The 26,623-nt window shown below is 36.1% G+C and overlaps 1 protein-coding gene and 1 gene segment (V, D, J or C); both read right to left on the reverse strand.

The window, feature by feature from the left end:
- LOC106700343 overlaps window positions 1–26,623 on the reverse strand; it is a 245,212-nt gene that overhangs the window by 115,258 nt on the left and 103,331 nt on the right. The gene's annotated exons all lie outside the window — the stretch shown is intronic.
- LOC111611617 lies at window positions 23,995–24,450 on the reverse strand. The segment is given in 2 exon segments: window positions 23,995–24,299; window positions 24,377–24,450. Coding segments are annotated over 2 exon segments (348 nt in total).

A 26,623-nucleotide genomic window follows, 5' to 3' on the forward strand; every position in this document is an offset into this window, starting at 1 on the left:
TTCCATTGGTTTTCCTTCACGATGTCTGATCCAACCTGTTGCATAGCTATCATCAGTCATAGAATAACCAGAGGGCCGACAGGTGATGGTCAGTGATTGTCCAGGCTGCACAACTTGAGAGTCTGGCTGGATCAGATCAATGCAGTAGACACCTGTAGAAATAAAGATAAACATCAAGGCAGTGAGTCATTGAAGCTGTCATTGTATCAGATGTAATTATTAGTTTGACGCTATAAAAAGATGCTCACAGGATCCAGCTGTCAGCAGCAGCAGTATCAGAGATAGAGAGAACATGGTTGATGCTGAAGCTGAACTGATGGAAGCTCTTTGTTCCTCTCAGTAACACATCATCCTCACTTCCTTTTATACAAGCTAAATTTGCATATTGTTGAGTGCATGATTGTTTGTAATGATGATCAGTGTTATGATAATTCATTTAAAGAAAAAAACAATAACAAATGTATCAGGACACATCAAGACATTGAAGACCTTCTATTCGTCCAGCCATAAAAAGACAACTTATTTTCCAATGTTCTGACTGAGATGATCATATTTTTTCTCTGAAGACAATATATATCTGTCACAAAAGGGCTGAAGATGCTAAAACTAAAAGATTTTCAGAGATTTTAACTGGTTGAATTTGTTTGATCATGTATCAAACAAATTCATAAAAAATATTAAAAGTAATGGACTACTCCATTGCTGTACATAGACATTTTTTTATATAAATTACATTACAATGTGTTTAACTCTTACTTGCTGATAAAAACAGTTTATCAGATATTTGTCTACAGTACTTTCTATTTCTTGAGGGAAACTTTGACTTAACTTTTTCCTGCTCCTTCTTTAAGGTCATTTTCTGAAGTGATTAGCCTTCAATCAAATCAGTTTTTGTAGAAACATCTCTATTGAAATAATCTTTTATGCCTTTTTACTGCCATGAGCTGATCAGTTTAGATGATTTTCATGGCGACTAAGGATTTTCCCTTTACTGGTTCTGTGGTTCATTCACTCCAATGAACTTATGATGTTTTGTCAATCTACGTTGATTAGCTCTGGATTCCATTATAGCATTCAAATGACTTTCTTCCTAAGAGGGATTCATTGTTTTTTGTCACTAGTGGCCTTTATTGAATGTTACCACTCAGTAAATGGGCAGGAAGAGAAGGTGAGGAACACATGCAACAAAGATCTATTACACTATTAAGTTCCCCAGGAATCCAGATTTTCTTACAACCTTTCTTGGTGCTTTTCCAGATGTTTTAACTGGTAAACTGACTGTTTTTAACACCTGATATTTAAGATTTTTGCAATTTACGTTTCAAATATTTCTAAAGTATCTTCTTAAAAACAGAGATTTTGATTGAAAAAAAAAACTTCGAGAGGTACTGTATAATTAAGTATACATGCATTGTTAAAGTCAGCAGAGGCTTGTGCTGCACTCAGTGTGCCTTGGTTTTTATGAAGTCCATGTCTGACTGCTGGCTGCTGAGTTTTTGTGCAGTCTTGAATGTGGTTTGTATCACTGTGTGTCTCACACAGTAATAAACAGCTGTGTCTTCAGGCTGCAGATTCTGTCCTGTTATTGTTACTGTTCCAGCAGAAGTGTCTCTGCTGTAGCTGAACTTGTTCTTTAGGGCATCATTCTTGTAAAAGGTCCCACTACCCCACATATGAAAAATCCATTCCATTGGTTTTCCTTCACGATGTCTGATCCATCCTGTTGCATAGCTATCTGTCACAGAATAACCAGAGGGCCGGCAGGTGATGGTCAGTGATTGTCCAGGCTGCACAAGTTGAGAGTCTGGCTGGATCAGATCAATGCAGTAGACACCTGTAGAAACAAAGATAATAATTAAGACACAGTAATTGTCATTGTATCATATCTAATTATAAGTTTTATTCTATTAAAGATGCTCACAGGATCCAGCTGTCAGCAGCAGCAGTATCAGAGGTAGAGAGAACATGGTTGATGCTGAACTGATGGAAGCTCTTTGTTCTTTTCAGTAACACAGCATCTTCACTTCCTTTTATACAAGCTAAATTTGCATATTGTTGGGAACCTGTTTGCGTGTACTGACTTTATCTAGAATTGATGTTTTTATATTTTATTCACTAACCAAAGTGTATCTATATTCATCAAGACTTTGGATACACTCTCTTCTTTTAGCTGCTTTAAACATGGTTTAAGTTCCCAATGCTCTGCCTGAGATTTCCAGACTAATCTCTCCTCCCAGACACAAGGAGCTGAAACTACAACTGAGTTTTCAGAGATATTATCTATTTCTTTTGGTTTTATTTAACCCTTTGTCAAGAAGTCTAACCAAAAAAGGTATATTATGTAGAGACCATAAAAATAATATTCCACTATTCTAAACATCCATCTACTGCAGAATCCTGAGAGAGAAGTTTTATATCTCCAGCAGTGTTTGGGAAAGAGACAGGGCACACTGTTGCTGGTTGACAGTTTATCTCAGGACAAAACAACCATGGACACCCCTTCACACAAATCAGGGCAACTTAGAGAGACCTATTAACCTTACACTTATGTTTATGGACTGTGGTTACCTGAACAGAACTCATGCTTGCACAAAGGAGAACGTGGAAAGTGCATGAAGAAGGACCCGGATTCTAAGAAGCTTCTTACTGGAAGGCAACTGTGCTCTGTTGTAAACAGATGTTTTAAACAAATAATATTCAAATATGTGAAGCTTTGTATGTATTTTATGAAAATAAAATCCTAAATTCTATAAACCTAGTCATTCATCACGTTAACATTCTTGTGTCCAGAACTGTAGAGGTAACTAAAATATCTAAATTTATCAGCTCTAATTAACAGAACATTAGTTGACATGACTTTTATTTAGACTCACAAATAAGAAAAGTCAACTGAATCATATAGTGAAATAATCCTTCAAGGGGAAAATTCAGTATGTAAATGCAAACATTAGTAATAGCTTATTATTGTTTGTTTAAATTGTTTTTTTGTTTGTTTGTTGTTTTTTTTGCTAAAAAATTGCTTTTAACAAAAGAAGTCAAGTTGTTTCATATAATTTGTGGTTTATTGGCTCCTCCTATGGTGACTGACAAGTATTACAAATGTTCAGACTTTGTGGGGTTTTTGTTCAGGGGTTCTGTTACTTTGTCTCACTGAGAGACTCTGGCACAGTAATACACAGCAGAGTCTTCAGGCTGCATATTTTGTCCATTGAGAGTCACTGTGTTGCTGGAAGAATCAGTGGAAATGCTGAACTTGTTTTTGAGTGAACCTTTATAGTTTCTTGAAGATCTGTATGCTTCTCCAAACCACTCCAGTGCTTTGCCTTCAGGTTGTCGGATCCAAGATGTCCAGTAGATATTAACAGAATAAGAGACCTGACAGCTGATGGTCAGACGTTGACCTGGCTGCACATTCACAGAGGCTGGCTGTGTCAGCTGTTCACACTTCAAGCCTGTGAAATAAATGACGGAATAGTTCAGGATTATTCTTTTCAATAATTTAATAACTGGTGAAAAGTTTAAGAAACTCACCTGCAGCTGCTAGGAGCAGGAACAAAAGAGCACAAAACATGCTGACTGATGAAGCAAACATCCTGTTAACTCACCTTCATACTGTGACATTTTATAGCAGATGGGAGGAGGAAAAGTTTGCATATGATCAAACCCCCAGTGAGAGAGTGTTGTTTTAACAGGAATCAGTAGAAGAATTAATCTTTAACAAAAAAATTTGGATTAGGAAATAATGATGTCTACATTTGATTTCAAAACAACCCATTCTTGTGTAAACATAGCTTTATAATTTAGAATAACTATATTCAGTCTTTGCATTTGGAGTTCTCCACACTTTTCAGTTTAACTTTATGAAAAAAGAAACATTTCTCTGAAATGCAATAAAGTATCACATACATTGTTTCTTAGGTCAATGACCACACTGTTTCCTATTACTTTAGGATTACTTTTGACTTAGGTGTAGTGTTTTATAATAGCTGTCAGGTTTTAATGTTGTCATTATTTAGTCACTAAAAGCATAGTTTTGAAAATAACCGACACAATATTTTATTTTGTTTCAGTGAATACAAAATGAGCAAGGTGAAGATAAAATGAGAGAAAGTGTTTGTCAAAATGTTTCAGTGTGTTTTTTCTAATCTATTCTTGTATTTTATTGTTATTTTCTACATAACACTTTGGTCCACTGTGGTCATTTAAAAGGGGCTTCATAAATAAAGTCGGATTGGAATCTTTGGCTCCTTTTAGCAAACTTCTTTCTTTTTTTTCTACTGTGGCTCTTGAGCATACGTCAAACTCAGGGCAACATTGACTGCTACTGACACCAGGCTAATTATAGTGTCCAGTGTTTTGTGAAGTAGAGCTGGATGCATCAGCTCTTAAAGAGAAGAGATTGTGCAGAACTACAGCTGATGTGACTTTTAGGTATAGATTAGAAATGATAATGAAGATGAAGATAAAGATGAGAGGCGGCATCAATATTGGTCATCCTGCTCTAAAAACATCAACAATGATATTTCACAATTCATTTCTGTAAGGTATATTGTATAAATCTGTAAAGCAGTTGGATAATTGTGCATTAAGGGCATTTTTACAAAATATGACATATTTGTTTTTTCTTTTAAAAAAATAGGGTGAACTCTCATCCAAACTGGCAGCTGCTCTACACAAACTCATACAGCAGAATCATTGCACATGTTCACATTTGAACCTTATGCGTGAGTGTATTCTGCTTGCTGCTGAGTTTTTGCACAGGGTTACCTGTGGTTTGTATCACAGTGTGACTCTGACACAGTAATAAACAGCTGTGTCTTCAGGCTGCAGATTCTGTCCTGTTATTGTTACTGTTCCAGCAGACGTGTCTCTGCTGTAGCTGAACTTGTTCTTTAGGGCATCATTGTTGTAAAAGTCCCCACCACCCCACATTTCAAAAATCCATTCCATTGGTTTTCCTTCACGATGTCGGATCCAACCTGTTGCATAGCTGTAATCAGTCATAGAATAACCAGAGGGCCGACAGGTGATGGTCAGTGATTGTCCAGGCTGCACAACTTGAGAGTCTGGCTGTATCAGATCAATGCAGTAGACACCTGTAGAAACAAAGATAAACATTAACACAGTGAGTCATTGATACTGTCATTGTTTCAGATGTAATAATTAATAGTTTGAATCTGTAGAAAGCTCCTCACAGGATCCAGTTGTCAGGAGCAGCAGTAGATATAGAGATGGAGAGAACATGGCTGATGCTGAAGCTGAACTGATGGATGCTCCTTGTTCCTCTGACTTATACAGACACCTCACTTCCTTTTAAATTTTTACATCTTTTTGCATAGTAGACCGCTTGTTCTGACTCGATTTATCATAATTTTTCGGTACCTCATGTCTTCTGCAGCTTTAAAAGCTTTAAAGCTGCAGAAGACTTTAAAGCTTTAACAAAGTATTTTTAAACTGGGGAACCCAAGTTCAGAAATTGTTCTTAAACTCATAATAAAATGCACACCTGTTTTAGACTGTCCATTATTGTCCTAGAAAATGGTTATGACATTCTTCCACTTGTTGTGAGCAGGTTCAGTTGTAATTACAAGTTTCATTTAAAATTTGTGTACTTGATAATAAAAGCAAACTTCCTTCTCTAAAATGTACTTTGTTATTTTTTTATCCACCGTTTTTCATTTTTAGGGGGCATTTTTTTTACTTCAACCACTTTCCACAACCAAGAATATTATTAAGAATATTATCAAGATTAGATTTTATAGATCTTTAACTTCACACCTGCTCCTATTACTGGGCTGGGAAACATTTTTAATTATACTCCTCATTCACTCATGAAACCAAAGTTCTCACAGTCTCTTTTATTGTTAAAGCTTCTTTTTTTTCATTTTTTAATACTTTGTCTGGAAATATTGAATCTTCATGCATTCAATTTAATTATTTTTTGTTTGGTTCACTAGGTTTTCACGTTGATGATCTAACTGATCACTCACAAATGAGCAATTACAGTTTTGATCGCAGGATTTCAATTCTGTTAGTTGATTTTAATTTATGAAATGCAAAATAATGTGTAAATGTCTTGAGAATTTATGATTTATTTCTATTTTACTCACAGAGTCATTTTTTAGTTGCCATGAGAAATATTTCTTCTAGCTCTCTTCAAAATATCTGGGAAGCCATTTGGCTTGTTTTTTCTTTCTGTCTAATCATCTCATATCCATTAATGTTAGTTTTTTTTATCCACATTAAATCTGAGCAACATATCCTTCATGCATTAATCTGACTCCTACGCTGAAGGGCTGAACCTTTTTCAATAATTAAAGACTGGAAAGTAAAGTTTTAATATACTGGTAGATTTTGTGGTAACTTTTTAGCAGTTGGTCTCAAAAATCTTCCCCATAGTTAGTCAAATAAAACAATTCATCACATTGTAACAAAATAAATCTCCCTAAAAATGATCACTGTGAAAAGTAATTGTCAGTAAAATTTTGTGAAGACATTTAGGAAAATATACATGGTACTGATACATTTACATAGTTATTTGTCACTGACAGTTCTCAGAAACCAGTTGTCTCTGTGATCACATTGTTTTTAATCTGTTGAGGTTTTTGTGCAGCTGTTTCTCTGCCTTCAGTCACTGTGTCTCTTCGAGCACAGAAGTAAACAGCAGAATCTTCTGCTGTCAGACTCCTGATCTCGAGGTACTGGGTGCTGCTGGGGACATTTTCAGTCATGATGAAACGACTTTGGAAGGAACTGCCATAGATGGCGGCGTTGCTACCAGTGTCCATCCTCCCAACCCACTCCAGAGCTCTGCCCGGTCTCTGTTTTATCCAGTGGATATTGTAGCGTGTCATGCTGTAACCAGAAATGACACAAGACATCTTCACTGTCTCTCCAGGTCTCTTCACCTCAGAGTCTGACTGCTCCAGTTTGATCTGACTCCAGGCTCCTGTAAGAAAATATCTTGTCATTGTCTGTTAAAATTATAACTCGCTGTAAATGAATGTTTAGATAAATGGGCTGAGGCACTCACTGTGAATAAAAACTACAAAAAGAAAAGTCAATGTGATTGATTTATCCATTCTCTGGCAAAAAGCTATTTGTTTGCTGGTATGATTTAAGAAAACTATGATTTTTTTCTTCTGTGTCTGATGGAAAATATGCAAGAACTGTGGATGAGATCTTTTTAAAGAAGAAGAATTTGCATAGACCCTCCCCTGATTACAGATTACACTTGAGTCCACACCTAAAGCTGCTTTCCATCCTGTGTCACAACAGTATGGAACAGAATTTATTTATTTATTTATGATCAGCTGTTAAGTATATGATCTCATCTAAAAACTGAAGTTATTTGGTCGTGTGGTGATAATATAAAATCTTATAGAAGTGCTTTGAAATTACAAATGAAACTGAGTGATTTAGACATTCTGACAGTACAGTTGTGGTCAAAAGTTTACATACACTTGTAAAAAACATAATGTCATGGCTGTCTTGAGTTTCCAATAAGTTCTACAACTCTTATTTTTCTGTGATAGAGTGATCGGAACACATACCTGTTTGTCACAAAAAACAGTCATAAAGTTTGGTTCTTTCATAAATTTATTATGGGTCTGCTGAAAATGTCACCAAGTCTTCTGGGTCAAAAATATACATACAGCAACATAAATTGTCAATTTTGGTGATGTAGAGAGTTGTGTCAATCAAATTAGCTTCATGTCATGGCCTCTTCACTTCTTGTAAGTGACTCTGATTGACTACAGCTGTTGACTTCTCATGAGCCCATTTAAATAGGGCTCATTTGACCCAGTGATTAGACTCAGCCACAAAAGCTACAATGGGAAAGTCAAAGGAACTCAGTGTGGATCTGAAAAAGCGAATTATTGACTTGAACAAGTCAGGGAAGTCACTTGGAGCCATTTCAAAGCAGCTACAGGTCCCAAGAGCAACTGTGCAGACAATTATTCGCAAGTATAAAGTGCATGGAACAGTTGTGTCACTGCCACGATCAGGAAGAAAACGCAAGCTATCACATGCTGCCGAGAGGAGATTGGTCAGGATGGTCAAGAGTCAACCAAGAATCACCAAAAAGCAGGTCTGCAAGGATTTGGAAGCTGATGGAAAACAGGTGTCAGTCTCCACAGTCAAGCGTGTTTTACATCGCCATGGACTGAGAGGCTGCCGTGCAAGAAAGAAGCCCTTGCTACAGAAAAGGCACCTTAAGACTCGGCTGAAGTTTGCTGCTGATCACATGGACAAAGATAAAACCTTCTGGAGGAAAGTTCTGTGGTCAGACGAAACAAAAATTGAGCTGTTTGGCCACAACACCCAGCAATATGTTTGGAGGAGAAAAGGTGAGGCCTTTAATCCCAGGAACACCATGCCTACTGTCAAGCATGGTGGTGGTAGTATTATGCTCTGGGGCTGTTTTGCTGCCAGTGGAACTGGTTCTTTGCAGAAAGTAAATGGGATAATGAAGAAGGAGGATTACCTCCAAATTCTGCAGGAAAACTTAAAACCATCAACCCGAAGGTTGGGTCTTGGGCGCAGTTGGGTGTTCCAACAGGACAATGACCCAAAACACACATCAAAAGTGGTAAAGGAATGGCTAAACCAGGCTAGAATTAAGGTTTTAGAATGGCCTTCCCAAAGTCCTGACTTAAACCCCATTGAGAACATGTAGACAGTGCTAAAGAAACAGGTTCATGCAAGAAAACCATCACATTTAGCTGAACTGCACCAATTCTGTCAAGAAGAGTGGTCAAACATTCGACCTGAAGCTTGCCAGGAGCTTGTGGATGGCTACCAAAAGCGCCTAGTTGCCGTGAAAATGGCCAAGGGACATGCAACCAAATACTAATGTTGCTGTATGTATATTTTTGACCCAGCAGATTTGGTGACATTTTCAGCAGACCCATAATAAATTTACGAAAGGACCAAACTTTATGACTGTTTTTTGTGACAAACAGGTATGTGTTCCGATCACTCTATCACAGAAAAATAAGAGTTGTAGAACTTATTGGAAACTCAAGACAGCCATGACATTATGTTTTTTACAAGTGTATGTAAACTTTTGACCACAACTGTATATAGTTTTAGAAAAAAAGGTGGACCTTGAACTATATTAGGGATGTAAGATAAACAATTTTCTATCAAAAACAGTGCTACATCTTTTTTATAAGTGAAATTACATGTGCACATCACCTGAGGAGTTTCTGTACAGCTTCGTTGCTGGTTTGTATCATTGTGGTCTTGTTTGGCACAGTAATACACAGCAGAGTCTTCAGGCTGCATATTATGTCCATTCAGAGTTGCTGTGTTAGTGGAAGAAACAAATGTGATACTGAACTGGTTTTGCAGTGAATCTTTGTATAATGTAGTCCATCTAGAGCCTTCTCCAGAACCACCAATCCACTCCAGTGCTTTCCCTGCAGGATGTCTGAAAAAAGCTGTCCAGTAGCTGCTGACAGAATAAGAGACCTGACAGCTGAGGGTCAAAGGTTGGCCTGGCCGCACAGCCAGAGAGGCTGGCTGAGTCAGCTGCTCACATTTCACACCTATAAACAAGAAAATATTATACTGGAGTGTGAGAACAGTGAGCAGACAGTCTAGTGTAATCATGCTGTCAACGCCTCAATGAGACTCACAGGATGCAGCAGCCAGCAGCAGCAGCAGAGCTACAGAGAACATGTTGGTGCTGAAGATGATCTGATGGGAGTTTCTCTTCTGCTGCCTCAAAAACTATTTAAGGTAGACAACCTGGAAGTTTAATTTGCATAGAGGCAAAAGACAGATGATCTGTCCAGTCAGATATTAAATAAATGAATTAAAGTGTGGTTTTGTACAGGAAGAGCAGAACTGATACTTGGAGCCCAATTTATGTCTTTGGGCTGTTGGAGAAAACTGGAGCATCCACACAGGCACATAAACAACATGCAAACTCCATGCAGATTGACCCGAGCTGGGACTCAAACACAGGACATTCTTGATGCTAGGAAACAGTGCTTACAACAACGCAATTGACACACTGCTCATATGGGTTTGCTGTACATCAATTTGTCAGTAAACATTACCAATTATATTTAGTGATTGCAGCAAAAACTCCTTCTGAACCCTCATTTGCCAATTTTGAAGTTAGCAAATTACTCTCATATGTTAAATGAAGTTTTTTTTTCTATCAGAGTTTTGACATATACAAATGTTTACTGTCAACATAGAAGCAGTAATTATGAGTCCTTGTAGAAAATAGTGGAAAATAAAAAATCCAGCCAAAGAAAAGAAACATTTTATTTTTGTATATAAAAAAAAAATAAATTGTGCAGTAACTGATTAATAACAAAATAAACTGGAGTCTAATTTGCACCCTTATTTTGTAAAACTAAGTAGAACAGTTCATGATATGAACAGGATCATGTTATAGTTGTGATATTAAAGGACGATCTTACAGTGTAACAAAAAGCAAGTTAATGTGATTAACTCCTTTAGTAATAATCCCTAACCTTTTCCAGTTTTAACATTGTTCTTTTTCTAATCTGTTTTCCTTTTATGAAAGTGTCTTAACATGACTTAAACAAAGTTAATGTTTATGACATTTTTGTAGGAACTGAAATGTAACAAAACAATGCAAAAAAAGAGAGAAAGAAACCAAAGGAATTATCTAAAAATGTATAGTTATATGAAGAAAATAAATAGATATACTGTTTAGTCCCTTGTTGTTGTGGCCATCACACCTAAATAATTTTGTGGCGTAGTGCCCTCTGTGTTGGCTTTGTCCTAAAAACTTACATGTGCTGAAATGTTTTTGTACATAGTTCCTGGTTTCTGTGTCACTGTGGACCATCGAACACAATAATAAACAGCAGAGTCCTCCGCTGACAAACTGTTCATCTGCAGATACACCTGCTCTCTGCTGTTGTCTCTGGAGATAGTGAACCGGTTTCTCAATGACTGAGGATAGTAGGTCCTGTCACCACTATTACTGATACCAGAAACCCATTCCAGTCCTTTTCCAGCTGGCTGTCTGACCCAAGCAAACCAAATGCTACTAAACCCAGAATATGTGCAGGTCAGTCTGTGGGACTCAGTAGCTCTTTTGACCACTGATTCAGACTCAGTCAGTGTTTGACACTCAGTACCTGTAGAAAGACAGTTAGTTAGCTACTGAACATTAATAAGGTTGTATTTATCAATTGAGAAGTTGCCATAAGTTCTTACCTTTCCAAATAATTGCCAGGATGACAAAAGTAGTCACAACCTCAGTTCTGATCATTGTTGCACCCATTTGTCTCTGCTAAGTCTACACTGTGTTTGTCCCTGATTTTATCAGGTTTAAAACAGATACTGAAAAATTAAAGGAGATAGATTTTTGCATCAGCTCCTCCCATTCAAAGGAGGTGAACACTTGAGCCTTATTATTGGAGTATCTTTTTGCAGAGACTTCAGAAGGACTCATGTAGTGTGCATTACATTATCTTTGCGCAATTAACTTATCAGCACATGCTTAGATCCATTCATTTCATTCCGAAACCAAGTGGTATTTCAATTGAAAGGTAGATATATTGAAGTTGAAAAGAAGAATGATATCCTCATCTGTTGAACGTCAAGTCACCAGATCCTTAAAAATAGAAGATCCCAAATCAACATATTGTTGTTGTTGCCATCCTTTTCTGCAAATTGTCTGATCTAGTGCATTCTACACTGACTGAAATCAAGGAGTTGCTGGGGCTTTTTCCTTTGCTATCATGGGAGATTGCACTCAAGCTGTTAGAACATGTCAAAGACCCAGGAATAATTAGTAATAAATGTAAAATTAGATTAAGACAAACTCACAATGGAAGAGATGTATGACTATTTTGAAAGACATCAAGGTCAGCAGGACATACATTTGACTTTCATCTTTAAGATGAATGTGTGACCAAAGGACGTCCATCTAATATCGAAGATAATCATACACTGGGAGTTCTAAAATATTACATCTGCATTGGAATTACATTTTATGAGACGATTTCTTTTTTTAGATTATGACCAAATTTTAACAAACTAAAGGCAAAAAAAAAAAAGAAGATGTGCAGAAAACAACTTATTGTGAAATTTTATATGTCAGCTCTCCTAAAAAGGAAATGTAAAGTTTGTCACTTCCAGACAAGAAAGTAGATGTCTTGTGTTATCAGTATATTTAATTTGTTAGCGTCCCAGCACTGGTCAAAAGTGATTATACAAGTGTCGGCTTTGAGGGGGTTTTGTACAGGTTGGCAGATGGTTTCAGTCACTGTGTCTCTTCTGGCACAGTAATACACAGCGGAGTCTCCAGGCTGCATATTCTGTCCATTCAGAGTCACTGTTTTACTGGAAGAGTCTAAACTGATGCTGAATTTGTTCTTTAGTGAGTCTTTGCAGTAATTGGTATATCCTACGCCTGCTCCTCCAATCCATTCCAGTCCTTTCCCAGCAGGCTGCCTGATCCAGACTGTCCAGTAGCTGCTGAGAGAATAAGAGACCTGGCAGCTGATCACCAGGCGTTGACCTGGCTGCACTGTTACAGAAGCTGGTTGTGTCAGCTGCTGACATTCCACACCTGCAAAGAAAAAATACTTTGTAGAGTTTTAACAAACATGGCGTTGAGAATGTGTTGTGTGTTTCTGTCTCTTGAGAATGTGTTGTGTGTTTCTGTCTCTGTGAGACTTACAGGACCAGGCAACCAACAGGAGCAGCAGAGTTACAGACATGTTGACGATCTGGTGGGAGTTTCTTTTCATTTCACTTGTTTTATAGCAGACAGCTTGGAGGTTTACTTTGCATAGAAAGAGGAACAAGAAAGTTTAACTGTCCAATCAGAGATAAAGAGAGAGTTTTGGCTGAGAAAATGTGTTATCTTTTTTATTCAGACTAGATTGAACAAAATAGTTCTGTTAGTGGTGAAAGTACCTTTTCTCATACAGTTACAATCAACAACAACAACAACAACAAAAAAAGGGTCAAGTTCCGATTTAACAGCTTTTGGTTGCTTGGAAAAGGTTAACGCAAAGAGCAACCAAAGCTCTAAATGTCAGTCACTAAGCATTCAAGTGTAATTCTACCCACTGCCTGATCCAAGTGTCTGAAAAGAAAGGTGAGCCATAACTCTAGAGCACTAGTAATGCACAGACTCTTATTTGCTAAGAAAGACAGCAAATAGTTAAACAATTAAAAAAAATATTAAGTGACAACTCAACACTTTGGATTGCATTTAAGTAACATAGATATAAATTATTCTCACATTCTGTTGTTTTCATGATGGTAGCAACAAAATTTCCATCAATTAAGTAAATTGTATAAATCTGACTTTAAAACCCTTAATCTTTACAGCTAATGCAAGGTAGCACGTTTTACCTCGCATATGATTAGTGGCTTGTCAAGTTTGTCCACTAGGTGGCAGCATATCTAAATATGTTTTTGGAAGAACCAATACAGTTTCTTATTAAAACTGGTTTTACCTGAGATCTGCATGATATGAGGAGGAACTATCTTTATTTTCTGTCAGTTCATACTTCAAACAGATTATTCCTGTTCATCATTTTTTTAAATCTGAACATATATACTTTAAAAGCTGCTGCTCAGATCACATTTTCACTTTTACCTAAACTTCCTCACAACGTTCTCCTGTTGTGTATTTAAATTTGATTGTGTTTTCCATGATTTCAAGAAAAAAAAAAAACATTCCTTGGAAACATTGTAACTAAACTCTGAGACAGAATAAGGAACAAACGTCCTAAATAAAAATAACAATAAAAAAAACTGAATGGAAGATTTCAGAAGATTTAAAATCTGAAGTGAAAATTTAAAATATTTGATTAAATGCCAAACACTACAAAGGAATCCTGCTGTCACTGAAGTCAATATGTGAAAAGATTCAGCATGTTGTGTGAAGAGAAGAAACAAGCGGAGGTGAGGTTAACCTCAGCCTTGTCGTCTTCATGTGAAACTGAGCTGCTATTTGGTTTCTTTCAGATTTCCATCTGTATTTCTGCTTCCTGGTGACATGTGGGTTTAAACGATCAAACTTTTGCGCTAAGAAGGAGATGAGAAATTAGGTGTATTTCTGACTGTTGTTTCTCCTCATCATTTAGGTTATTCGCCTATAGATTACTGGAAATAACCTGAACAAGTGGCAGAGAGTGGAGGTGGTTTATCACATAATCAGTAAGAAAATAATTCAAATGAGTGAAAAAAGGAAGACAACAAAGCTTTGAATGATGAAGGAAAACATTAGTACAATAAAAATATAATTAATAACAAGTTAGTTATAGAAGATATTTGATAAATAAAGTAACAAAGCTGGAACATATCAAATAGGCTGCATTAAAGTTTATTTGTAGATCTTGCAAATAAATGAAACATGAACATAAACAGAATGAAGCAGAAACATTGTTCAATTTTTACAAACACCAAAAATTCTTTCTTCATTATCATGTCAAACAAAGACTAACCACAGAAAATACAGGACATTTGACTAAATTGAAGAAAAAATATTTAAATAACAGATCACAAATTCCCTCTTTTCTGGAATGATAATTTATTTATTTATTTTTTTTAGCAAAGTTGTCCATGTTTTTCCTGAATTTATGGTTTACAGAAAAAATATATATTTTTTTATTTCTCTTAGATATGCTTCTTTATTTTCATTTTTATATGTTTATCATGAAAGCTGCCTGTAAAAATACATTTTCACATACATAAAAGTGCATTTTGATTTTTACAACTTTTTTGAGGAAGCCAATTTTTTAAATATAAAGGAAAAAACTCAAAATCGACCTCCTTTTTGCATACAAAAATACACACATAAAAAAAAACAATAAAAGACTAGAAACAACTTTGCATAAAATTAACAGAGACACTAGAAAAAAAAAACTGTCATTCAAAGGAAATTTCAATAAATTGTATTTCCCACTATAGCAAACAAACAAAACATCTCCAATTTATGTTAAAATTCCAGCAGCTGTGGTTGCCAGAATTTTAAATATGGTATAATCCATATTTGGCAACTACAACTGTTGGTATTTTACCATGAATTAGAGATGTTTTCTTATTTATTTTTTTAAGGGTAAATTTTCCAATTTTATTATTTCAAAGCCATTTAATCACACATAATTTTTTTGAAAATGGATTTCAATTTGATATTCATGAACTAAAGGCTCAGTCTCAGAAGAGCAGGCCTCTGATGGTGAGGACGGTGCTGAAGGCCAGAGCTTTGGTGAACACCACTCGGACTCCGTTCATCAGCAGCAGGTAGAAGTTCAGCTTGGCTTTTTCTGGACGACAGAGAAACAGAGTTCAGACTGAACTGAACACAAACAGCAGCGATCAGTGATGGAACCAAACTGAGACATGAAGAGATCAGACTCACCTGGATAAATGCTGCCACATTCATCATCTGTTTAGAGACAGAAAGAAAATCAGTCACACAAACATCATGAAAACTCTGACAGTCATAAAAAGTCAGTAAACACTCTTGTAAGAACTTCTTGTTATAAATTATTAACTGAAGCTTAGTTGAAGATGGGAGGTGTAATGCTGATGAAAGAGTTTAAGAAATAAAAAAAAATACCCAAAGTTTCAATGTCTTTAAAAACAAATTCTTAGATCATGACTCTTTATACTTTAAAATTTGGTACCAGCTTCGTTGTTGCCGACCGTCCCGTTCATGTGACAGGAGTAGATGGCTTCGTTGCTGAATGCAGCAAAGTAGTAGGTGTTATTCTTCGACAGAACAGCATCATCCGTCCTCACATTGACCGGACCCTCTTTCAAATTCAGAACCATATTTTCCCACTTTGGTCGGAAATCTGTGACCAGACAGACGTTTGGACCAGACTGGTTTGCTGGCTTCACCGTGTAACCGGGAGTCTGCAGGGGACTGAGGACGAACAGGGACGGAGGAACAGGGGGAGCATTTGGATCTGCAGATGAGCAAAGAAGAACAGATCATATCAGGACATAAAAATGACTGGAACAGCAAGATTAACTACTTCATGTCAATGCATAAACCACAGTTTAAACAACTGTGACCCTTCAACCCTCACCACTTACATACAAGTCAATGGGTCCATGAAGACACTGGGGTCCCCATAACAGTTAAAATATTACAAAAGTAACAATAAGTTGATTCAAAAGTAATAAGTCATGAAAAAAAGTATTTTTAAAGTTTGAATATTGCAATCAATTAGCTTTTTAAAATGTTTTGTGATATTTTTTTTTTCCAAATAATTTAAAGAACGCAATGTTAAGTTAAAAATCTAATGCTTCTGCAGCAGCAACTTTGCCAAAAAAGGGAAATTTTGCCAAAGTATCACTTAGTTTTTCAAATGTACTTTCCAAGAGAAATAAGTATTTTGTTATGACGGAAAGTTTCCACCATCAGTTGGGTAGGTATACAAAATAAAGTAAGACGTCTGATGTTTCAAACTTTAGGGCTACAACCTTTTTACTTTCAGAAACCTCCATCATCTACATCTTGAGTTAAAAACTAATGAGTCTCTATAGTTTCTATGGGTTTGATTTGTGGGAAATTAATGCATTTAAACAACTATTAAGCTAGTTCTTTTTCCAGCAAGCCGTTATATTAATTTGGTTTAAAAACAACAAAAAAAAAACATGTTCTGTAAATGAAAAACTCAAAAACAATAAATCTTGTTCAGAATTTTGACAATTCACCCAAACACCAACTTAGATGAAATTGTGTGAACACAGAAAGAATATCAGTCACCGTCCCACAATGTTTGAAATCAATAAAGCCTAAAATTAGGTAATGATGGTGTGTCAAAAACATTCTCAAAACATGTTTGCATAAAACTCTTCAATGAATTAAATACCATCACAGATTTATCATTAAATGTCAATTTTATTGTGATAAAATTTGAGAATATTAGAGTTACAACCAATTTAATTTGTCTAAAGCTTCTTCCTCAATGTAACGAAATGTAACTGCTGTTGCAGACCTCTCTGGAAGATCAGGCTCCCGATTTAGCTTCTTATTTAGTGAAAAAGTATGTTCTGCACATAATCACAATAAATGATAAGCATTTAGACATTTTTACACAGAGTAAATGATTCAATCATTTGAGTAATTTAGTTACCTTATATTTAGTTATATTATAGTCCTTTTGTTTTCCACTTTTTTGTTTAAGTCGAGGTTTTGTCTCCATCAGATTTTTAATCCATTTTTAATTTGGAGGACTGTAATTGTTAGAGATTCTGGTAGCCATATTTTTCTTTGGTTATTTTGAGTTGCTTGAGCATAAATTATTCTTATTTCGTCTTGTGTGTCTAAATTGCCACTATGCTGCTGTTTTGCAAATCAAAATCGTCTCTTTAGTCATTTGCTTTAAGTCAAAATGTAATTTAGTTGAGAAGTTAAAACAAAAAAATATGACATCACAAGCAATTATTTGAAATTATGCAAATAATTGCATAATTGTATGCAATATATATTTTTTTGCCTTCATGTAGTATTTTCTTCTGTTTGGATTTCATATGCAGAACATTTATTTCTGATGATTCGCTGTCATGTCCCCTTTTCCTCTACAGCTTGATCCAGCCTGGGTCAGATTCTAAATCAATCTTCATTTTCATATTTTCTGGAAAATAAAATGTTTACAATCTGGACCATCAATTACTTTTTTTCAACAGATTAAATTTGTTGATCTGGACGACAGAGCTCAAATAAAAATATGAAAAATGAGAAGGTTGTAGGGAACAACTTTCGGACGCTTTTACACTCATAGTAATGAAAACTTTGGGATTATTTAACACTGAATCAAAAATAAAAGCAATTTTACCGGAGACAATATTGAATGATTTTTTTGACAGTTTGTCATCTTACTGCAGTGTTGTATAATGTGGTTTGAAATATAATATTAATAAGATTTGTCAGTAAAACTAAAATAGTACATCTACAAATGCACTTTATTCAGATAACACCAAAACAATGTAACATGACTGTCAGTTAACAGGAGCATCAAAAGTTAAAACTAATCTAAAATTTTACATAAATATTATTATCATAAACAACAATTATAAATAGAACTGTGAACAATATTTTAAAGGATCTTACCTGGTAGAACCGTGACTGTTGTTCCATTACCCCAGTAGTCTAAATCTCACAGTGCTGCAGCTTCATTGACTGCTTGAACAAAAACCTGAAGCACCACAAAAAATGGAATAAAAACTGAATATTCACATAAAAGAGTTTCAACATTGGTTCAGTCTTATGAGATGGATTTTCTTGTGTAATCATTCTGAAAGAAACTATGTATCAATTCTCTGATGCAATTAAAACATACTCAAAAGTACGACTTATAGTCTATGAATTAAAGTCTAATTAATGTGGATTTGAAATATATCAGTTAAATGGAAACACTGTGTTCTTACCGCATATTACAAAGGTAGAAATTTCGTAAACTATACTTATTTATAGTCATTGTTATGAATTACAGACAGGTTTTTGCACTGAGGTTTTTGTATTGGTGTATATCTCTGTGCCCCCATATATCACTGTGAGAAACTCTGAAACAAAAACTTACAGCAGCAGCAGCAGCAGCAGCAGAGCGGAGGAGGGAACTGAAAGACAGGAGACAGTTGGAACAGTTGTGGTTTTTAGGAAAATGTTCACATTTATTTAAGCGCCAAAGCCTGGTAGGAATAAAACGGTTTCTTCAAATGTACTGATTTAGTTAAAAAAGTTGAAGGAGCACAATTTAATTTTAATTTCCTCTAATTTTTTTATACCTGTACAAAGCAAAGATATTTTGTTCTTCTATAGTTTGCCGTATCAGTGTCGACCGATGTAAGGCTAAATTCAAAATAATTATGTATAACTAACATTTTTCAATAAACATGCCTTGAAAATAGCTACACAAAGAGTATGTAAAAGATAGATTTAAAGCATTTGATATTTTCCTCCTGAACTGTATATGTTTTATATTAACATGTTTAGTTAATTTCTTGAGCCAACATGTTGAACCACTTTGTGCAATACTTAAAAAAGGGCTCAGTGGTGGAGCAGGCACAGCATGTGATGAAGATTATTGATTTTTGGCCTTGGGCCTTTTACTGCATGTTTTCCCCTTCACACTGTGACCCTACTTCCTGCAGATATGGCTTTTGTTGATTTTAAGCCTGCTATACATGAATGATAAAGATTTTCTGATGTGAATTATTTAAAATGTGTATGCATGAACTCTTGATGCCATAATAGATTTTATAAAAAGGAAGAACTGTTGGAGGTATCTTCCAAAATGATTTTGGTTGAGTTTGACTGTGGGTCAGGAAGTTCACATATTCCTCCCTGCACAGGTCTGAATCCTCTCCAGGGTGCTTCCTGTAGGCCTACTACATCCATGATTATTTACTGAACACTCTACCCTTAGATTTGAGTGTATGCAAGGATTGCGGTTGTCTCTTCTGTATGTCTCTGTTTTATTCTGTGAAAAGCATGTGATTTGTCCAGGGTTCAGTCTTTTGAATAGGAACGAGTTTCCTATATCCCTGGACATAGAAAACTGATATAAGTATGGAATAAATTGCTGGTAAATAATTTATGGTCTGATGGTGCCTCCTCTGGAGGTTTACAGTATTTCAAGTGTTCAAATACTGAATGGGTTTTTGTACAAGTCTGTTCATGTTTTGCTTCACTGTGGAGTCTTGCACAGTAATACACAGCAGTGTCTTCCGGCTGCAGATTCTGTCCCTTCAGAGTCACTGTGTTACTGGAGGATTCTGTGGAAATGCTGAACTTGTTTCTGAGAGAATCTTTGTAATCTGTTGAAGATCCAACTGCTTCTCCAATCCACTCCAGTCCTTTCCCTGCAGGCTGTCTGATCCAAGCTGTCCAGTAGCTGGTAACAGAATAAGACACCTGACAGCTGATGGTCAGAGGTTGACCCGGCTGCACAGTCACAGAGGTTGGCTGTGTCAGCTGTTCACACTTCACATCTGCTGAAAGAAGAATTGACTAAGTCAGAAAAAAAGAGGAAATCTTGTTTGTTGAGACTTATGGTTGACAGAGATCTCAAAGATTGAAGAAACTCACCTGCAGCTGCTAGGAACAGGAACAGAGCAGCTCGAAACATGTTGGCTGATTTAACAGACATCCTCTGAACTCAGATCTGAACTGAAGCCTTTTTATAGAAGGCTGAAGGGAAGGCAGGTTTGCATATATAGGATCCACTCTCTATCACAGTTTCAATCAATCTAGATGATGAACAACATGCACATTTATTTTTTTTAAAAGTGCTTTATTGTTGACTAAAAATGTAATTAAAATTTAGCATGACTACAGTGAGTGAGAGGTAAATAAAGTTTCCTAAATGCACATTTTTAGACTTAAACCTTTGACATCACAGGAAAATCATAAAGCATAACCCTTCTCACCATCTTACAAATAATTAATATTAATTTGTAAAATGAACCTTTAAAATTTGACACATTTTCTGCATGTGTACCAAAATATTGGTTACAAACACACTGAAGAGGACATAGTAAAAGAGCTCCTATATTTTATAAGCTGGAACATTTGTCCTCATTTCCAAAATCTATGGTTGTTTGAGAGTTAAAACCGGATAAAAAGACACTCCACACAACTGACATCTCCATTGCAAGACAAAACTGTTTGATATACATGTATTATTTAGTAGTCAACAGATAGAAAGATAGAGACAGATGTAGATACACATTTTTATTACAGTCTTTTTAATTACAGTATTTTTTTCCTGAACATCAGAAGTTTCAGCTTCCCGAAGCAGCTGTTCAGTCACAGTGGGGTTTTTGTTCAGGTCTGCTGCTGATCTGTGTCACTGTGGATCTCTGGCACAGTAATACACAGCAGAGTCCTCCGGCTGCATATTCTGTCCCTTCAGAGTCACTATGTTGTTTGAATAATCTAGATTTGCACTGAACTTGTTGGTTAATGAATCTTTAATAGTTGTGTCACTGCTAATCCACTCCAGTCCTTTTCCTGCAGGCTGTCTGATCCAGGCTGTTACATATGTGCTAACAGAATAAGAGACACGACAGGTGATCTGCAGTCGTTCACCAGGCAGCACAGACACAGAGGCTGGCTGTCTCAGTGTCTCAGATCGAACACCTGGAAAAACAACATTTTGTGAGATTCAAACCATGATCTGGTGATTCTCACAAATCTATAAATTCTTACCTGATCCAGCTGCTAATAGCAGCAGCATAAGGGTGACAGAGAACATGGTTGGTGAAGCTGAAACAAAGAGATCTGATCCCCTTTTACAAGGTTTCCAGCTTTACATCCTCATCACAAACAAAACCACAGAATTTGCATAAAGTTCCTTCAGAGAAATAATTTTAATATGTTTTGATTTGCAACACGGTTTCAACAAGTCAGAAAGAGAAATATTAAAATATGCAAATATCTAATATGAATCAACTTTTTTTGTAATATACTTTATTAGTCATTTTATAAATACTGGACTACTTTCAGAATGTTTCTCGTTTAATGCTATTTTGTCCTGCAGAAATAAACGAAATAACATAAAACGTGTCAGCTTTTAAATTTATTGTTACAGTTTTTTGGGAATTTCTATATTTTTAAAAGCAGGATAAGAGCAATAAGTTGAGGTCAGTTTAGATGTGATGTATTAGCTGTTGACCTAGAACATAGTACAAGTGCATCCTTTTTGTTATTTTATTTAAACTTCAACAAATCTTCACATAGTTGTCCATGTTATTCTGTGCTTTTTTATTCCTTACAGTTTTGCTTTCTTCAGCGCTCTAATCTCTGATCATGAATTGAATTTTATTTTTTAAAATGCAGTTTATTGCTATGCATATGCATGAGTCACAAATGATGATATACACATTAAGACTGCCAAAAAAAACAACTAATTATGCCGCATCTTTGCAATAATAAACATCAAATTCACAGCAAGTATGTTTATATTTTTTGTCCTCTTTTTTTAGAGGTGGGGAAAAAATGTTTACCAACTAAAACTTTGAAATAGGATTGGATTGTGGGGGTGCAGCAATGAATGAGTGAAATGTAGAAAACAAAAAAGTCATAAAAGCATTAACATCTGGGGTGTTTAAACAGACCAGACACATCATAGAAGAATCATATTGCTCTAGGACTTTTTGTACAGCTGCTCCACTGACTTCAGTCACTGTGCTCTCTTGCACAGAAGTAAACAGCAGAGTCCTCTGTAGTGAGACCGGTGATCTGCAGGAACTGAGTGCTGCTGGAAACATCTTGAGTGAAGGTGAAACGACTCTGAAAGGAGCTGGCATAGGTAGCAACAACTGTGTCTGTGTTTATCCACCCAATCCATTCTAAACCTTTCCCAGATTTCTGTCTTATCCAGCTCATGCTGTAATCTGTCATTGTGTAACCAGACGTGACACATGAAATCTTCACAGTGTCTCCTGGTCTTTTCACCTCAGAGGATTGAGGCTGCTGCAATTTGATCTCACCCCAAACACCTGTGGGAAACAAAAACATTACTTTTGCACCCTGTTTAACAGCTAACACTTTTTCATTGAGGCATGAAAACTTACCATGAATGGTAAAAACAAAAACTAAGCTCCAGGAAATTAACATGTCTTTGGTATTAAAAATGTGATTTTTCCAAGTGATATTTGTAAAGTGGGTCTGAGTGTTTCTCCCTCAGATGAAATGCTAGTTATTGATAGTGTGTTTGGTGTATTTATAAAGCAGAAACACTTTGCATAGACGTCCCCCTGCAGGTTTAAGTGAGGAACATCTGAAAAAAGTAACACCAAATTTCAAATTCATAGCATGTTTTGTCAACTTATGGGGAGTGTGAAGTTTCTGTGAATACATTAACAGTTTGGTTTACAACAGTGTCATGAGAAAGCACAAATGATTATGCTCCCTGTATTATAGCAGAAATTTAAATTTGAAATTTACTTTGACAAATATGGTTCTATGATCTATTCCTTAAAGATGAAATATTTGTGTGGCCTGTGATAGTCTAGTGGGCTTCCCCTGGGGTCCCTTCACCCAGTCAGTACCATAAAGAGGCAAACGGCTAACATTCCTTGCTGAAAGTATAGATTTCTCATTTTTTATTTTTTTTATTTTTGTTTTTTCTTTTTTGTTTGTTTGTTTTGTAGTAGTAAAAAGGTCATCTACATGTCATTTTCTCTCGCTAGTCATAGAACTTGTAACCAGATTGGTGTCACTATTGTTCTAACACAGTGGTTCTTAACCTGGGTTCGATCAAACCCCAGGGGTTCGGCGGAGCCTCTACCGCGGAGGTAAAGACACACCTGTGTAAAGTCGTGATGACACGCCCTGCTTGGCCATCACTTGCTGCAGAGGATCGTGTTACATTGCTCGGCCAATCAGTGCTGCGGGGAATTTAGTGCGCGCAGTATCAGCGGCTGTCGTAGTTGTACGTTGTGTGTTTTTATTCTTAATATTTTAATCCATACTTAATATGTCGAGCAAAAAAAGAAGAAAATTAACAGACTTTGCTCTGAAGATGCACTTGCCAAGGTGAAGCCACGCCTCTCTGAACTGGTCTCCCAAAAACAACAGCAGAAGTCGCACTGATTTGCAGGTATGTCATTTGTGCAAAACTTTATTCTGGCCCCAAAAAAGTATTTTGTGGATTCAAAATGACAAAAAACAAATTAAATTTAAAATAAAAAAAATTAAGTTATTAAAAAATTTGTCATTCTTTGAAAAAATGTATTGGGGGCTGAAATTCTTTTATGGGGCCAAAATACTTTTGGGGGCCAGAGTAAAGTAACACTGTAACTTGCTGTGAGTTCATACCTATGTCTTGAATTAGAAAAAAAAAATTATTTATCACTAAAGAAGGGTTCGGTGAATGCCATATGAAACTGATGGGTTCGGTACCTCAAAAAAGGTTAAGAACCACTGTTCTAACAGGACTCCCTCTGGTGGATAAGTTGTAATTACAAGTATTCAGGCCCTGATAGGTTTTTGTACGGCTCTGCTGCTCATTTGTGTTACTGTGGCTCTCTGGCACAGTAATACACAGCAGAGTCTCCAGGCTGCATATTCTGTCCATTCAGAGTCACTGTGTTACTGGAAGCATCTAAGGCAATACTGAACTTGTTCTCCAGTGATTTTTTGTAGTATGAATCTCCTGTATATTTGCTCCCAATCCACTCCAGTCCTTTCCCAGCAGGCTGTCTGATCCAGGCTGTGTAGTAGCTGCTAACTGAATAAGAGACCTGACAGCTGACGGTCAGACTCTGACCTGGCTGCACAGTTAAAGAGTCTGGCTGTTGCAGCTGCTCACACATCACATCTGTCAAGGGAAAATATTAAATATTAAAAAAGTTAAACCAACTGAAACCAAATGAGTGCCATTTATTTCAGACTCACAGGATCCAGCAGAAAGCAGCAGCAGGAGAGTTAGAGAGAACATGTTGCTGTGTGAAGGTACCAATGAGAAGGTAGCTTCTTTAACTGTGCATTGAGCAGCAGAAGATCAGCCTTTACAGTAGACTCACAGGAAGTTCACTTTGCATACAGACAAAACTAAAAGACTTTGAACAGTAGTGCTCATTTTAAAACTTGATTAGGTTAGGTTGGCTTTCAAGACACTGTGATGTCAGGAACCCATTTGAATTATTTCCTCAGTAGCTCAGCCAATTTATTTTAAAGTCTTTTAATTCTTTAAATTGAGAGCCTTGTTTGTTTATTTAGGGTTTTTAAAAACAGCATTTCTACAGTTTGACTATTCATGTTTTCATGCAAGGGATAAAAAATATAGAAATTTTTAATTCATATAGAAAATCTAATTTTTACATTTTTGAACATGGTGTGAGCGAAACAATAAATCACAAACAACAGTAGTCTTTGTAGTGTGCTGAGAAGTTTATGACGAATTAGAGAACAATAAAATGAAAAGCAAACATCTTGTTTTTTAAGAGATGGTGCAAACTATTTTCAACCATCAAAACAGTTTAGCAGAGTATAAACATTAAAATAATAAAGCAGATTAATGCGAACTGGGGGAACTTGGATAATGCATTTACACCTGAATTAGAATAAAAGGGATATTTGTGTATTTGAATAGTCTAAAAATAGTAACATGTGTGTCTTCCTTTTAATTGCTTTAAACTGATTTGAACACAGCAGAAGAAGTAAAGCTAAAGAGAACATGTAGGTAAAAGATGATCCAATGAATTCTTCTGTTCCTCTGTGACTGACAGGATGAGAGGAAGTACTTAGACTAGAAAATTGAATTTGTATAATGACAGGTTAACCAGTCACAAATAGCTCTTGCAATACTGTACTTCATAATCTTGCTGATCTACTCCATTTGATGTTTTGAACAGGATGCAGTTCTCTGAGTGACGCTATTTTGTGTTTAGCTTTGGAGATTTTAGTTGGAAATTCACAAGCAAAAAATGAGGGTTCCCATAAACTGGACTATAACAAATCACACAAATCAATTCAATACAAGAGTTGTTTTTCTTTTCTGCTGAGCTGCTATTTCAAGGGTTTTGAAACAGTAAATCTAAAACAACAGTCTTTGTTTTTATAGTGTGCTAATAATTGTATGTTGGATTGGAAAACAAAATAAAACAAGTGAAATTAAAACATTTCCATAATAATTATCAAGGACTTTGACAGATAATTTGCAATGGAGTCATTAGTGGTTTTACAGCTCCTCCCCTGGTAGTTATGTGTTCAGGTCCTGAGAGGTTTTTGTACAGCCCTCCTGCTTATTTGTGTTATTGTGGTCGTATCTGGCACAGTAATACACAGCAGAGTCTTCAGGCTGCAGATTCTGTCCATTCAGAGTCACTGTTTTACTGGACTCTTCTACTGTAATACTGAACTTGCTCTTTAAAGAATCTTTGCGAGCTCCTGTGCATCCAGTGCACATGTAACCAATCCACTCCAGGCCTTTTCCTGCAGGCTGTCTGATCCAATGTGCCTGGTAGCTCCTCACAGAATAAGAGACCTGACAGCTGATGGTCAGAGGTTGACCTGGCTGCACAGTCACAGAGGCTGGTTGTGCCAGCTGTTCACACTTCACATCTGTAGATGACAACATGAAATTAATCAAAGAGTAATACCAGTAAGAACATAGCATCAGGATAATGTGAATATTTCTGAGACTCACAGGATCCAGCAGCCAGCAGCAACAGCAGAGCTACAGAGAACATGTTGTTGTTGAAGGTGATCCAATGAGAACTTCTCTGTGACTGACAAGATGAGAACATGTCATTTAAAGGATGCCATTTAATTTGCCTAATGACCAAACCAGCCAATCATCAATTCCTATTATATGCTAACAGCACAGCAGGAAACTAGTAGTTTTTTTCAAACAGATTACCCCTTAGTTCATTTGTCTGAATGGATGTATAAAAGTGACCCAATTTGGTTGTTATATGCATGAGTTGTTTTTTCTTTTTTCTCTTTTTTTTTCAATATTCCTGTCTTGCTCCTGTTCCTCCTTTAACAACCGAAGACAGTAGGAATAACCTATTTAATTTATCATTAATGTTTTTCCTTGTTATATCAAAAAAAAATATTCACAAAAAAGGTTAACAGACTCATCAAATTTATTTTCTATGGCAGAATGTTTTGACTTTTTTGATGCTATGCATCAGAATT

Source organism: Xiphophorus maculatus, chromosome 16, assembly GCF_002775205.1.
Source record: "Xiphophorus maculatus strain JP 163 A chromosome 16, X_maculatus-5.0-male, whole genome shotgun sequence".
Classification (NCBI taxonomy): Eukaryota; Metazoa; Chordata; class Actinopteri; order Cyprinodontiformes; family Poeciliidae; genus Xiphophorus; species Xiphophorus maculatus.